Here is a 15,292-nt window from a genome sequence, read left to right as displayed (position 1 = left end):
CAACTAAGCCCCACTTACCGCCATTCTGGACTTCTGCAGCCTCCGCGGGGCTCTTCCTCGGGCATGGGAGCCCCGCTCTCAGGCACTCCGTGGGCGCGTGCGCGGGCTTCCGAACACGGAAGTCCCGCCCCACGGAAGGTTTCGGTTTCCTGACTACACTTGTTGTCAAGTGTTTACATGCTTGCTTATTTCAGGTTTGTTTCGTGTTATTTTACCCATCTGCAGATGTAATTCTGTGCTTCAAATGGAAACAGAGGCGTCGCCATTTTTGGGGATGTTTTTCCAGCTCAGGTGGGGAGCACACTGTCTTTATCCTTTTTAATTGTTAAGTTGAATGATGCATCATCATATGTAAAAATAAAACTACCGTCGATATTTAGGTCTGAGGTCCCCACAGACAGACCTAGTTGCACTTTCCGTGAGGCTGGATCCATGGCCCTGGGCAGAATATGACGTCGTGGAACGTGCTTCCGTCATTTAGAATCTTGGCAAGGTTCTGGCCTATTTCCTAGTCCGTTTGATCCGTTGCTTTCACCGTTGTACGTTATAATCACCGGGTTTAAATATGCACTGGGTTGAGGTAAAAGAAGTGAAGCCGCACACTCTCTCTTCATGAGAGGCAGAACTTCAGCTTGGAAGGAGTGCCCGCCGCCGGCGCGGTGCCCTTGGGACTGCCACCCTGCCTCCTGCCACCAGCTGCCGTCCGTCGCCCAAGGCGCCGCCCACACCTCTGCCCGCCTCCCTCCCACCTGGCGTCGGGTGGGGCGCTAGGCGAGCCCGAGGCTTCATCCGCGCATGGAGGGGAGGGGTGCGGCGCTTAGTGAGCGCCCTCTGCCTGGCCTGTGCGGGGCAGAGCGGACTGGACGGGCTGGAGGATGCGTGCAGGGCCCCCGGGCACGGAGAGCAGCCATGGACTGGCTGCCCCAGCGCCTGCAGCTGGCAGCCCCCGGTCTCTCGCGCCACTGGACCCTGGCAGTGCTGCTGGTAAGCGCGGGGCAACTCACCCTGTTTATTTATGCGCTACTCTCTTCACAGGTTGGGGTTACAAAGCGGCCACCTCTGCTATATTTAGACGTGGCTTTCATACCTAAACGAAGGTGCCATTTAAAGAGCGCCATATGTCTGCAAACCCAGAATTTATTTTTATATTATTAATATCCAACATGCTGTTATTTCTCAGCAAAGTGTTCAACATCCCCTCCGTTATCAGGCTGGCATTGACTGGGGGAAGAGGGCTGTTTCTGGACAGAGCATGGGAAATTTGCCAACCAAAGTTTTAAACAGTGATAAAAATATTATTTAGAAACGAACAATACGACTAAGGCTAACTAAGACTAACTGCTACCGTTATCACTTTATAATGCTTTATACAATAACCCAGTGCATCTGTTCCCGCTAGACAGAACTTGAAGTGCTTAGCTTAGCAGGTTAATGCACCGTCTGCTGCAGATATCTGTGTGCAGTGTGTAGGTCACAGAGCAAGTACCAGCAGAGCCGATGTAGCATTTTATACTTATCAAGTCGATAAAGCGAAGAGCACTGAGTGGAACGACGTTAACTCCTACTTTCAGTACATTTGTTGTAGAGTTGATATTGGCATGTTTGCTAACTATGCGGTCTGGAGGCCTACTAAATATATTTTCGCGGCTTTCATGGTTCTGAACAAATCATTTTAACCCGTAGGTATCAGAACCTTTCATTTTGACAGCTTGTATAAAGACTGTGAAATGATCAGCATTATAGTTTTGAACATTTAGGACGGCTTACAAGCCCTGGTTTTAACGTCGTTCTCGTTATATTTTCTTGAATTGATGCCATGCTGGGCAGTGATTGAAATGCATTAACCCGTCAACTTCTCCTTAGGAGCAGAGTTGTCACTTTCAAAGAGAAATTTTCAAAGTCGTTGTAGGAAACCATCAACTGTAGAAAGTTGGCAGTGTCTAAGTCTAAGGCCCTGATTAGAAAGGGGCAGAGAAAAGGTGCGGCGTTTACAGCACACGGTAAATTAAAATTGAAGTATAGCAAACGTTGTAAAGTGGATTCAGATTGATTAGGAGTTTGCATTATATGTGTTCAACTAGGTGGACAATACTAGCAGGCCTGTAACATGTTTGCCTCCTGTAACACTCGCAAAGTGAACACTTGACGGGGTTCAGAGCGTTGGCAGTGTGCCAAGCCGCGAAATCTTTTGTGACCTTTGTGAAAGTGTAGGGAAGACCTTGAAACTTCACGTTGTTTGTATTGTTTTTCACTTTGTGACATCGAAGTGGGAAATGTGACTTCTGCAGAAATCTATGCATCATTTACTTTAGTTTAAACTAAAAAACAACTTGGGAAACATACTTTGTTAAAAAACGATGCTCTACTCTGCTGTGCCATTTGTCACACAAAAGCTCTGCAAAATATAAATTTGCTGAGAATACAATCTGCATGGATTTTCCAGCATGAAATTATGAAGCTCACTTAAACGTAGCATGAAACACGGTGGGGTGTGTTTGGCTTGGTTAGGGTCCATTTGCATAGAGTTTTCACACTAGGAGGAGAAACAAGCATTACCCCCAGGTCCCTCCTGACCTCGTCCCATTCCTTAAAATATGGAGATAACCATCTCCACGACAGAAAAAAAGAAAAGGAGCATGCTGGGATACCCTACCTGCTCCCTCCCACTGGGAGTACATAAGCGGTACCATCCCAGCATGCAGCCTGTTCTTTTTTTCTGTCTCCAACAGAATGGATGTTCAAGTGTGCTGTGATGTGTTCTACTTACTGCCTGCGCCCGCTCCTGCTGGGCTGGGGTGGCGTGCTGGTCCTTCTCTGCTTCCCCTGCCCGGCTGCCTGGCTTCGCGGGCAGGGGTGCTGCTTCCTGGTGTGTCTGCCTCCCGGCCTGCCTGGCTTGCTAGGTCGCGTGGCTTCTTCCTGGCTGCTTTCCGGATTGACGGCCCTTTGCAGCTGGTGCGCCGTCATCCCGCTGTTCTTCCGGGTCGCCTGGGCGCGTCTCCCCGAGCGGTGGGAGACGCGCTGCTCCTGTGGATTGCAGGCGAGGCGCTGGATGGATTCTGGTGCCGGCTGGGCATGTGGGGGCCTGGTTTCGTGATGCTGCGGCCCCCTCTGCGGGTGAGTCCCGTTTTGCGGTGTTTGCTCTGTGCCTTTCTTCAGCTTCTCCGCTGCCCTCGCTCGCCCTTAAAGACGCATTGGGCATTAGCTGAGGTTGTCTGCTTTGTTATGTGTGCAGTGCGGATGTTCGACCACATGCAGGTTTTCTTGCCTTTCTGTCCGTTGTGGGCTGTGCCTTGCTCGAGGCTGTGGGTCCGGTTCTGGCACTTCCTCGTTTGTTACGGGCAGCTTGGGTTCGGTTCCCTGGTGTGCCTGTCTGCATGTGGGGTTCTCGTTGCCGGCCTCATTCCATGGCGCCGTGTGATTGGGCCTCGCTCTGCGCCTTGTTGGGCCAGTGCTTTCCGTTTGGCCTTCTGTGTCCTCCTCTATGTAGGCCACTGTGTCCCGCTTGCTATGGGTGTGTTTGCCTGGCTGCCGCATGTCTTCCCCAGGTGTCTTCCCCTGATGTCGCGGTGGTGTGGTCTGCTCTACCTTGCGCTGCTGTCCTGGAAGGCGCCTGGGCAGTTTCTTGGGGGGCGGTGAGCTGTTGGGGCGCTCCTCCTGCCCTTCGAGTGAGTACCGCGTAGCGGTCCCTGTTTCTTTCTTTTTGTTGTCCGCCTTTCATGCTGTTTTTCTTTTGCAGGTTCCTCCAGAGGTGAGGGGTTGGCCTGACGGCTAAGGCGCTCGACCTCGGCCCTGGGGATCTGGGTTCGAGTCTCGGTAACGACGCCTCAACCCTCCTGTGATTCTGGACGACTCTAGTATCCTGGGCTCCCTGCCGGTGGCCGGTGTGGATATTGCCTGGGCCTCGGCGGGGCGGACTTCTCTGCCCGGCGCTGGTGTTTTGGTAGGCGCCTGGCCTGTCTGTTGGGGGTGAGGGGGGGGTGCTGTTGTGGCCCTCTTCCTGCCTCCCTGGTAAGTGCCGGATATCGGGGATCCCTGTTTCTTTCCTGTTCACTGTCCTTGTGCGCTGTGTGGCGGTTGGGATGTGTCTGGGCGGGTTGGCCTTGCTGGATGTATTTCCGTCTTTTACATGCTGCTGTTCGTGACTGTTGCTGGTGGGTGTCGTCCTCTGGGCGTCTCCCTGCCGGTTGAGTGGGGTGTGTGCTGTTTTCCTGCACTGTTTCCTCCGCTCGTGTCACATGTCGCTTGGTCTCCTGTGCTGCCTTGGCTCTTCTGTTGCTGCCTTGGTTTGCCTTCCCCCATGCCTCCTCAGCTGCTTGTGTTCTGTTACTCGGGGCGGTGGGCTGGTGGTGCGTTTTTCCTGCCTCCTTGGAGTCCTTTTCTCCTCCTCTTGGGTTTCGTCTTTGGTGGGGTTCTGGGGTGTTTCTCCTGTGGTTGGGGCCTCCTGCTTCGTGTGTGTTGGCCCCCTCCTTTTGCTCTCTCAGGCGTTATCCTGCCCGGCTTTTTTGCTGCGGGGGGGGCCCCTGTTGCTCGGGCCCCCCTGCTCTGCCCTGGTTGCGCCCCTGGTGGGTGCGCTTGTGCACTTGGGTGGGTGTTCGTTCCCTCTCATTCCTGCCTACGCCCCGGTTCCCTGTGTTTCTTTTTTGTGTTCTGGGGACGCATCTGTGTTCCCCTGTGTGCCTTGGGCGTGCCTCTTTGGTTGGCTTGCCCTTGTGCCTTGGTTTAGGCTTTTTCTTCCTGTTCCCCTGGCCTGTGTCCTGTTTGGGGGTTCCGGTTGGGCCTTGCCGGGCGCCTGTTCTGTCCGTCTCCGGCAGCTGCGGCTCCCTGTGCTTTCTGGTTCCAGGGTTCTTGCTGGCTTTCTTTTCTGTTTCCGTCCGGCCTCTCCCTCTGGTGCTTGCCACTTGGGGTGGGTCGTTTTGCCGCTTGTGCTGTGATCTGCGGCTGTGTTGACCTGTGGCTGTGGCTTCTGGTCCTCCTGCTGCCTGGCCGTCCCTGGTGGGGTGTCTTCTTGCTGGGCCGTGGCTCGCTTTCTGCGGCCTTCTGCCCTTTGGTTCCTGGCGTTCCTGTGGGTTCGGTCCTGGTGCGTGCCTGTCGGGTTCCTGCGGTGTCCGCTGCTGGTCGCTTCTTGCTTCCTCTCGGGTGCTTTGCTTGGGCCGTGCTCGGGGCTTCTGGTTTTCGGCGGATTCCTGTGTCCTCCCTTTGTTTTCTTGTTGGGGGTGCTGTTGGGCCCTTCCTCTGTCCTGGTGGCGCCTTGTCCTTGTTGGGCTGTTGGCTCCGGGCCGGGCTGGTTGTGCTCCTCCTTCTTGCCTTCTGCCTGGTGGGGTTTGGTTTCCTGTTGTGGTTTCCTTCTCCCCTCTTGTTTCTCTGGAGCTGTGCCCTTTCCGTGCTAGTGGGTTTTCGGTGTCGGTCTCCCCGGGTGTGTGGCCTCTCTACTCCTTCCTTTCGCCCCTTGGTTCCTGCCCTTCTGTTGGTTTGGGAGGGGTGGATGCCTGTCTGGGTGCCGGCCTGCCTGCCTGCGGTTTTTGCTGGTGGGCGCTTCTTGCTCCCGTCGGGTGCTTTTGCTTGTTCTGTGCTTGGAGTGTCTGCCTTCTGGTGGTGTCTCCCCCTGGTTTCCGGGGGGGGTGGGTTTGTTGTGCCCTTCCTCCTTGCTGGTGAGCCTTGGCCTTTTTGGTGGTGTTGGCTCGGGTTTCTTCTCGCCTGCCGCCCTCTTTCCCTCCAGTGGTGGCTGGGATTTCTTGGTCTTCCTTGGCTTTTGCTTTTGGTGACCTCTTGTTCTTTGGTTGTTCGGCTCTTGTTCCCTGCCCTGTTGGCCGTGCCTTTTCCCTCCTTGTGGGGTTTGGGTGTCTGCCTCCCCTGGTGTGTGGCTGGGTTTCTGCTTCCTGCCTCTCTCGCTCTGCCTTGGGTTGCGGTTGGCTTTGCTTTGGGTCTGGGGCTTTGGAGGCCTGGCGTTGGCCCTGTGCTCCCGCGCGGGCTGTTTTTCGGCCTGTGCCCTTTGCTCTCTCGTTGGCGCTGGGGTGTTCCTTCCCGCTCCCTTGTTGAGTGGTGCGCCTTGGGCTTCTTCGAGCTCCTCTCCTTTGCTTTGGGTGCCGGGATTTTTTCCCGTGTGCTCTGGGGGCCGTGGCTCTGCCTCTGTTGGTTTTGCCTTTCCGGTCCCTGTTTTGGCTTCCCATTCGCTGTGCGTTTGGATCGCTAGGGCGCCTCTTGGCTTGCTTGTGTTGGGCTTTGTGCTGTGGGGCCCTTCTTTGCTTCGGGTCCTTTTTTTGGTCCCTGCTGGGGTCCTTTACTGGCTGCTCCTTCTCTTGGGCTTTGTCGCGGTCTTGGATTGGTCTTCGGTCCTTTCTGGGTCCGCTCCCTTCGGTTGGCTGTGGTGCTGGGTCCGTTGTGTGGGCTCTGGGCTTCCTCCCTCTGGTTCTCCTTTCTCGGGGAGGTCTGGCTGTGGTTGGCTGTTGTGCCTTTCCTGTGCCCCTTCCTGGTTGGGGGTTCCGTTTTTCCTCTCCTTCGGGGTCCTGGTGGTGCGGTGTTGTGTGCCTCCCGGCTGGCTGGCCTGCCTCTTCTGCGGCTGGTTTCGTGGGGTTGGGCTGTGGGCCTTGTTGTTGGCCTTCTGCCTTTGGGGTTTCGCCTTCGGTGGTTCCGTGATGGCTCCCTTTTTTCCTCCTGGGGGTTGGTTCCTCTTTTTTTCGGGTCTGGGGTTTTGGTTTCCCTGGTTCCGTGTGGGCCTTTGTTGTCTTTCTTGGCTTCGCCCTCGTTTTTGCCCCGTTCTTGGTCGTTTTCTGGGGCGCCGGGTTCTTCTCCCGGTTGGTTGGCTTTTTTGGTGCTGCTTCTTTGGGGTCTCTGCGGGGTTGGCCTTTGTTTGGTTCTGCCCTGTGGCCTGGTTCCTCTGTGGTTCCCTGTTGCTGCCCTCTTTTCGGTTCTGCTGGGGGCTTCCCCTGCTGTGTTGGGGTCGTCCGTCTGCTTTGTTCCTTCCTGTTCCTTCGGCTCGTCCGCCCTGTGCGGGCTGTTCTTTCTGCCCTTGTCCTTTGGGCTGGGTTGGCCTTTTGCCCTTGGGGGTTTCTGGCGGGTTGTTTGCCCTTTCCTGGCTCCGTGCTCTGTTGGGGCGTGTGCGCTTCTCCTGGGCTTCCTTTGGTCGTGGGGGGGCCTTGGTTTTTTTTTTACCCTCTGCTTACTCCCTTGGGGGCTTGACTCTGCTTCTGTGCCTCCCTTCTGCGTGGCGGTCCCCTTCTGGCCTTTGGGGTCTTGGTTCGGGCCTCTGGGGTTCTGTTTTTTGGTCTGGTGCCCTTGTTGTTGGTGGGGTTCCGGAAGGCCGGGTTCTCTGCTTTGGTATTCTCCATATTTTAAGGAATAGGACGAGGTCAGGAGGGACCTGGGGGTAATGTCCTATTACTTACCGGTAATCTTCATTACTCCTGGTCCCGTTGACCTCGTCCCATTCCTTACTTCCCTCCCTCCCTCCCTTGCGGCCGGCCTTCCTGTTGTTGGCTTGGTGTTTTCAGGCTGCATGCTGGGATGGTACCGCTTATGTACTCCCAGTGGGAGGGAGCAGGTAGGGTATCCCAGCATGCTCCTTTTCTTTTTTTCTGTCGTGGAGATGGTTATCTCCATATTTTAAGGAATGGGACGAGGTCAACGGGACCAGGAGTAATGAAGATTACCGGTAAGTAATAGGACATTTGCAATGCAATAGGTCTCGCATTTGCGAGAGTTAAAGCTATTGGCAATGTAAATGACAGTGCCTTTTATTTATGTGTTAATTAGCAAAACAGATAAATAAAAGGCATTGTCATTTACATTGCCAATAGCTTTAACTCTCGCAAATGCGAGACCTGTTGCATTGCAAATGCTTGTCATTATTCTGTAAGAAAGCACTTTCAAATACGCGAGTTCAGAATATTAGTTTTACAAAAACGTATTGTGTTTATTTAATAGACTATAATGTTGCTCTGTAGTACTCTCGGCCACGTCGACGATTAACATGGCAACTGTCTCTTAGTTCACTAATGGTCTATATTTTAAAATGCGCGCTTTTACTAAGTACTTCTCAGTGCAGTGGCATAATCAATCAATCAATCAATCAGGTCATTTGTAGAGCGCACTACTCACCCGTAGGGTCTCAAGGCGCTGGGTTGGGGGGGGGGTGCCGTTACTGCTCGAACAGCCAGGTCTTGAGCTTCTTCCTGAAGGAGAGGTGGTCTTGAGTCAGGCGTAGGTCGGTCGGGAGTGAGTTCCAGGTCTTGGCGGCCAGGTAGGAGAAGGACCTTCCTCCTGTTGTCGCTCTTCGGATGCGGGGGACGGCGGCGAGGGCGTGGCTGGTTGATCTGAGGAGGCGCTTGGGAGTGTAGAAGTTGATCCGGTTGTTGAGGTAGCTCGGGCCTTGGTCGTGTAGGGCTTTGTGTGCGTGGGTGAGGAGACGGAAGGTGATTCTCTTGTTGACCGGGAGCCAATGCAGATCTCTCAGGTGTCCGGAGATGTGGTTGCGTCGGGGGATGTCGAGGATGAGCCTGGCCGAGGCGTTCTGAATCCGCTGGAGTCTCTTCTGGAGCTTGGCGGTGGTACCGGCGTAGAGGGCGTTGCCGTAGTCCAGTCGGCTGGTGACGAGGGCCTGGGTGACCGTCTTCCTCGTGTCGGTGGGGATCCACCGGAAGATCTTGCGTAGCATGCGCAGGATGTTGAAGCAAGACGAGGAGACGGCGTTTACTTGTCTGGTCATGGAGAGGGAGGAGTCCAGGATGAAGCCCAGGTTACGTGCGTGGTCCGTTGGTTTGGGTGCGGTGCCCAGGGCGGAGGGCCACCAGGAGTCGTCCCAGGCGGAGGGCGAGGCGCCCAGGATGAGGACCTCCGTCTTGTCCGAGTTCAGTTTCAGGCGGCTGGTCGTCATCCATTCGGCTACCTTTCTCATCCCTTCGTGCAGGTTGGCTCTGGCGGTGGCGGGGTCGTTGGTCAGGGAGAGGATCAGCTGGGTGTCGTCGGCGTAGGAGATTATGTTGAGGTTGTGTTGGCGTGCGATGGCCGCGAGGGGGCTCATGTAGACGTTGAAGAGGGTGGGGCTCAGTGAGGATCCTTGAGGGACGCCGCAGATGACTTCGGTGGCCTCTGACTTGTACGGTGGTAGGCGGACTCTCTGTGTTCTTCCGTCGAGGAAGGAGATGATCCATTCTAGTGCCTTGTCCTGGATTCCGATGTTGCCAAGGCGCTGTACTAGTGTGCGGTGGCAGACAGCATAATAAAACATATTCATTTCAATGCTTCCACATGTTAAAGAAATACTCTTTTTTGAATTTTGAAGAGTCTGTCATATTTTACGTGATGTTTGCTGTATGATTTATAAAGGCTCTAAGAGCTGAGCCAGAAGTTTGGCTCGGCTTTATCTCTATTAATTTGTTGGCTCGCCCATCTCTAATGATTTGTCACTAGAGCACAGACCTGGAGGTGCGGAGACGTCCAGAGAAGGCCCTGCAGAACAGTGCCTAGCCATTCCCCAAAATGATGGTTTAAGCACAGCGTATGCATATTTGGTACTGCACCGGTATTCAGCTACTTTACAGTGACGTTCGGTTTCTGGAACCCACACAAGACAACCAAACATCCAGACTGGCACCCCACGGGATGGAAGGATATAGGCACTGCAGTTGCATCCACTCACACTGGCATGGAGGCGGGCAGATATGCTATCAACCCCTCACCCCACTGCTGCAGCTCAATACATTATCTTTTCTTACTGTTAAAATCAGTGGGCTGAACCTACTGTGTAGCTCACCCGTTTGACTGTCTGGGAGGGTGTTGCACCAGTCCCTAGTTTGTTGCTATTGGCACTGATGCAGCTGGGGACCGCTTATAATATATATAACTTTATTTCAGCTAGCAAGCCATAAAAGTTTGCAATAAAAATTAGATATAATCAATATTTTAGACATTCTTCCTATTTACACAAGTTAAATGTACATAAAATTGGAGGATAATTATTCTGATGACAATTCATGTCAGTACTATATACAGCTTTGTGTTGTATTAGATTATGCCTCATGTGCAATTAGCAATCTATAAAATCATTTATGCATTTAAAATTTATTAATAATCCAATGATATATATGCAATAAAAACCCTATAACAATGGAAGAACAACCAAGTACTATTAATAAGGCCTTTCTCAAAATTCGATGTTCAAAGTTTGTAATTACTTAAGGCCTTCTTTCCTTGATTTGAAGCACAGTGAAGATAACGAGATACCACAGCTGGCCCTGGTCCCTATCCGAAAATTTCCAGCCATTCCAGGTAGCCAAAAAAGACCAGACACCAGGAGGGAACCATGGTTTAATATTGAACTACAAGACCAAAAGAGAAGGATCGCAAGAGAGGTGCGATTACAAACACGGGCGGCAAAAATGGGCAGAAAAAACAATAAAAGTAAACTGAATAAAATAAGGAACAATTACAGGAAGATGTTGAGGAATGCAAAACACAGCGTATATGGGTTGTACGGCATTACAACGTGGGCTTTTACCCCACATTCCATTACAACGCAGTTTTTACAACGCAAGTCGTTACAACGACTTGCGTTGGGTGGCGCTGGATAGTGGAATAGTTTAATTTTCTATTCCAACTCCTGCCCACGTTGACAGTAGGGAAGGTGTTGGATAGAAAATTAAACTATTCCCTATCCTACAGCGCCCTCCAGCGCAAGTCGTTGTAACGACTTGCGTTGTAATAGCAGTGCGGGGTAATGCCCGCGTTGTTATGGATGTTTCCAGCGTATAAGTAAACCATCTGGACAAAATTACTGGGGGCAAGTAAACTGCCAAATAGCAGCGACTTTTGGGGCATTATAAATAATTTGACTAAAGGCGCAAGACTACAACAAGAAGCAGGAATTGGAGAGGAAACTTGGGTGCTTGTTACATTGCATTTAAAGAATCGCAATTTGCGATTCCTTAAATGCTTTCGCAAAATAGGGAATTGCAAAATTTGAAATGCCCTTTTGGGATGATACACCCCAAAAGGCCTTTTCCCGTTCGCAAACGAGCCGATTCTAAGAATCGGCCCGTTTGCGAACGGGAAAAGGGCTTGATAAATATGCCCCCTAATATCCTATTTGGACCAGGAAAACTTGGAACTAAATAAAGAGAAAACCAAAGGCGTTCGCCTAGTGGACACTAAAAAACTTAAGTTTAAATGGTCGGTGAAAGGGGTAACTGTGGAAGAGCAAGGGTCCTACAAATATCGTGGCATAACAATAGGGCAGGGCATAACACACAAGGAACACAAATTGGCTATAAAAGCCAAAGCGCAATCGCTAATCTCTGCATACAGATTACTAACAAAAAAATTAGATTGCCCGAATCATGACCACCTATTAAAAGTGATGGCTGCGCAAATTCTGCCCACTCTGCCATATGGCTTAGTAACTTGGTACGGCAAGGAGGCTGATTTATTAAACTATCTTCAGACGAAGGTTTATAAGGCCGTTTTCAATCTGCCAAAGTCTGCCTCCCCAGCTCAGGTCCGGCTGGAATTCGGCCTCCAGAATCAGAAATTCCAGGGCATGAGCGGCTTTGTTAAGCTTTGCCAGAAATTCCGCTCCTCAGATCCAGACACAATGAACAGCTTATGCTGGGAAGAAATTAAGTACCAGATGGACCAAGAAACATCGAGCTCATGGGGAAGTTATTTGAGAACATCACTGGCCTATCTGGAAATACAAACAGCATGGGATAATAGGGCAGATAAAGCAATCATCAGTAAAGCGGTCAATGATGCAGCAAAAAAGAAATCTTTTCTGGAAGATAAAAAATCAATTTCCAAACGTCGGCAAGGGTGGACTGTCATCATCTTTAAAGCCGCAAGCATATTTAACATCTCATCTTAGCCTGCAGTTAAAAAAGAGCTATACAGACTATCGGATGGGTCTGCACGATTCAAAAGACCTATAGCCATCCTGGAAAAACATCCAACAAACAGCGCAGTGTTGACTATGTGGCTTTTACAAGGAATCTTTAACTCATCTACTATGTGTATGCCCAGTAGTCATGGTCCTGAGGAGACAGTATTTAAAATCCATTTTTAACTAACTGAATATTTACACATGCAGGTTGGATGGCTCCTCTATAATCTCGGCCTGCCGGGGAGTAAAATACCTGGCAGAGGTAAGAAAACTTTTACGGCAAGCTGATCTGGAGGAAAACAAAGAAGTATGACCCACCTGGCATGGGTCCAGCTGACCCACCTGTGTAATAAATGGACTGAATGTAAAACATATTAAGAGACTATTTAGTTAGCATGACCACAGAAGTTGGTTTTTAAAACACATTTTACTCTTACTGTATAATTGCACTTTCTTCCAGGATCCTGCTATTTTTCAGGGCTTTAAAATTTCGAATAGGCAGTACATAATTTAGTTTATAATTGTGTTGACTCACTGATAGAATGTCTTTCATGTTACCATTCACCAGAGTGGGAGTGACTATATAACAGCAAGGTCAAAAGCACTATCATGGTTCTAACAAGGAAAATGATGTACTCAGTCAACATCTTTACAATGCAATTCATAACATTTTATGCCAATGGTTAAGCACACGCACTTTAGCTAAGTAACCTGTGGGATATCATCAATGTTGTCTGGTTTTAACTGAGAATGTAAAGATATATTTTTATTTTTGGAAATTTGTAAAGATTGTAATTAATCATACAATAAACTATGACTTGACTTGACTTGAGATAACACAAAAGCTATTTTTCTCACTTTTCCATAACCTTGCAGCTACCCAATAGTGCCTTACTCCCAAGAGTTTACCTATGGCAATCAACAATTTCTTACGGGCTGTTTTATAAAGGGGGCAGAAAAACAAAATGTGTTCTTTCGACTCTACAATTTGTGGCAACTTGGACGAAATTTGGAATTGAGCGGTATATTAGACCCTTTTGAAGTATGAGCTCTGGGGGACAAAAAGATTGTGTAAGAGAGGGGAAGTTTAACAAAGACAAGAACAGGCAGTCTGGGGGGAGCAGCGGTATTTAGCACAGGAGCAAAGGATGGCAGAACAAATATACATAGATAGTGGTGGGAGAGACAAACTAACATGAAGGGAGAAAAGGAGGGCAAAAAAATACACAGTTGTGGGAGAGATGAACACTGAGGGATAGAAGAGGACAGAATAAACATACACAGTGGTGGGAAAGACAAACACAAAGGGAGAGAAGGAGGGCAGAAAAAGATGTACACGGTATTGGGAGAGACAAACGGCAGGGTGAGAAGTGCAGAGTACCACCCGTCACCTACAATACATTGTTTCCTGCTCACATCCCGAGGGCCTGGCCCGGCCTGAGGGTTTAATTTAGTGTGCCTCTATGAAAATAATTAGAGTAAAATGTGAGATTACTGAAAGAAGCGCAGTGTGGCACGTTGGCACTGCATGTGTTTGAAGTAAGGGAAAATAATCTGTCCTGAAGTATTGAGGGAATGCAAGCTAGTAGGGCTTGAGGTAAAGGAAGTGTTTTTAACCTACACATTGTTTCTGAAACAAACAGGTAATGGTTCCCCACAATATTGTGTCTGTTCAAGCTAGGAGCCCTTCTGTGCTTCTTTTCGGGCTGTACAATAATGTTCACACTTGTCCCTCCTGTCCAGTAAGGACGAGACAGAAATAAAAAAAAAAATCTTTGGGGTTAGTGCACGGTGACAAACAAAACTGGGGGGAAAATTCAACGGACCCCTAGTGTGCCGGTGCGAGGAAACAACAGTGAAGCAGGAGGTGTTTGGAGGGAGAAGAGAAGCCTTATCGGCGGCAGCTGTATCATGCACGGTACTATAAACCACAATACATTTGTGTAATCCTCCGTGTGCGCGAATAGGAATCAAAAGATAAATGTGAAAATAATTTTTAACCAAGCTCTACACACGTTTTATTTTGCCAATCCCATCATTTGTGCGAAAATGAACAACATTAAAAAAAGTTAAAACAGGAACAAAGCATGCTGAACTAATTCAATTTAGCAAGTGCTGTTAGCTGATCAAAAAACGTTTCAAAACACACAAGCGACGCACAAGGGGTTTGAGGGGAGCACTGTTCATAAAATATTGGCTACTGCATATTTTGAATGATGGCAAATCTTCATATCACCTGGACGCGTTTTATTTAGAAAGCAACAGCGAAGCGTGAGGGGTTTGGGGTGAGAAGGAAAGCCATGTGTGCAGCTGATATGGCATGCAAGGAGGTACAAATCAAATTACATTTGTGAAATCATACAGATACGCTAAACAAAATCTAAAAATAAATACAAATATAAATATTATTTCTAACCAAAATTTCCTATCTCCAAAATGCGCTGAACGTGGTTTATTTAAAAAATGCTGCCATCTGCGTGAAAATGACAATCATTCTGAAAACACCAGGCGAAACCCGCCCAAAAATAGACTGCTGATACGAACATAAATATACTGGAGGGCACGATTACATGTAAAAGGGCCAGTCACCATGGGGGGGAATCAAAGGCACAAGGGAGGGACAAATAAACCCAAGCAACCACTAAAAAGCAGGATTTCAGAGGGGCAGAAAATAAGAACAAATATCAAATGAAGGGCATGTGTAAAGCACACAGAGTAGATACAGCATGTCTGGAATACAGCGCATGCGTGTTGCCTCGGCTCGACATAAAAATCTCTCCATGTGATAGGAGGGAGCTAGGATTGGGCCTGGTGTTGCGTGGAAGCAGGGCACTGAGCCTGTTACACTCATCAGCCATAGATAGGGGACGGAGCTTTGTGCCAAGCACTGTCAGAGGACCACTCTACCCTCACATGACCTTTATCTCCTCAAAAAAAAAAAAAAAAGCTTCCTGGCCTGCGAATGATGTCCCGGGGATGTTGGAAAAGCGCTCCACCCAGGAGTAGAAAACTAATTTTGAACAATGGTGTCCTGCTCATGTCTCCTATTATGTCATGTGATATCGACTCTTCACCAGGAGAACATGTGAAAAGAGCCAATATTGAGTGACATGCTGTGGCACCATGGGAGTTTTCAGGTCTGTTGCTGGTTATTAGTCTCATTTATAAAATGTTCTCATCTGTAAAAAAAGAAATCTGAGACTTTTAATGTTTGTCTGCACATAGTTCATTTCAAAATCACAGAATGGAGCTTTAGTTACAAGTGCCACTGGGGAGGACACAAACATCTTCTTTGTTGAGGACATCTGATTTATTTTGGGCAAGCATGGAGGATGGAACCCTAAGTCCTTCACAAGACGTCTCAACTTTCAGTACTCAGGAGACTTAGGGCCATATGTATCAAAGCAAAATGGGTTCGCAAAC

The 15,292-nt window shown here is 49.6% G+C and overlaps 1 protein-coding gene across 1 annotated transcript in view; it reads left to right on the top strand.

The window, feature by feature from the left end:
• Window positions 1-522: 522 nt before the first annotated feature.
• LOC144753216 (uncharacterized) overlaps window positions 523-15,292 on the top strand; it is a 405,054-nt gene continuing 390,284 nt past the window's right edge. Inside the window, exon 1 of the mRNA XM_078640978.1 lies at window positions 523-984. Coding sequence (XP_078497104.1) covers window positions 796-984 — 189 coding nt within the window. The 5' untranslated portion in view covers window positions 523-795. The remainder of the gene's footprint in view (window positions 985-15,292) is intronic.

Source organism: Lissotriton helveticus, chromosome 5_1 (genome assembly GCF_964261635.1).
Source record: "Lissotriton helveticus chromosome 5_1, aLisHel1.1, whole genome shotgun sequence".
Lineage (NCBI taxonomy): Eukaryota > Metazoa > Chordata > Amphibia > Caudata > Salamandridae > Lissotriton > Lissotriton helveticus.
The sequence above is the reverse complement of the archived record's forward strand: the minus strand, read 5'-3'. Positions and strand labels throughout refer to the sequence as shown.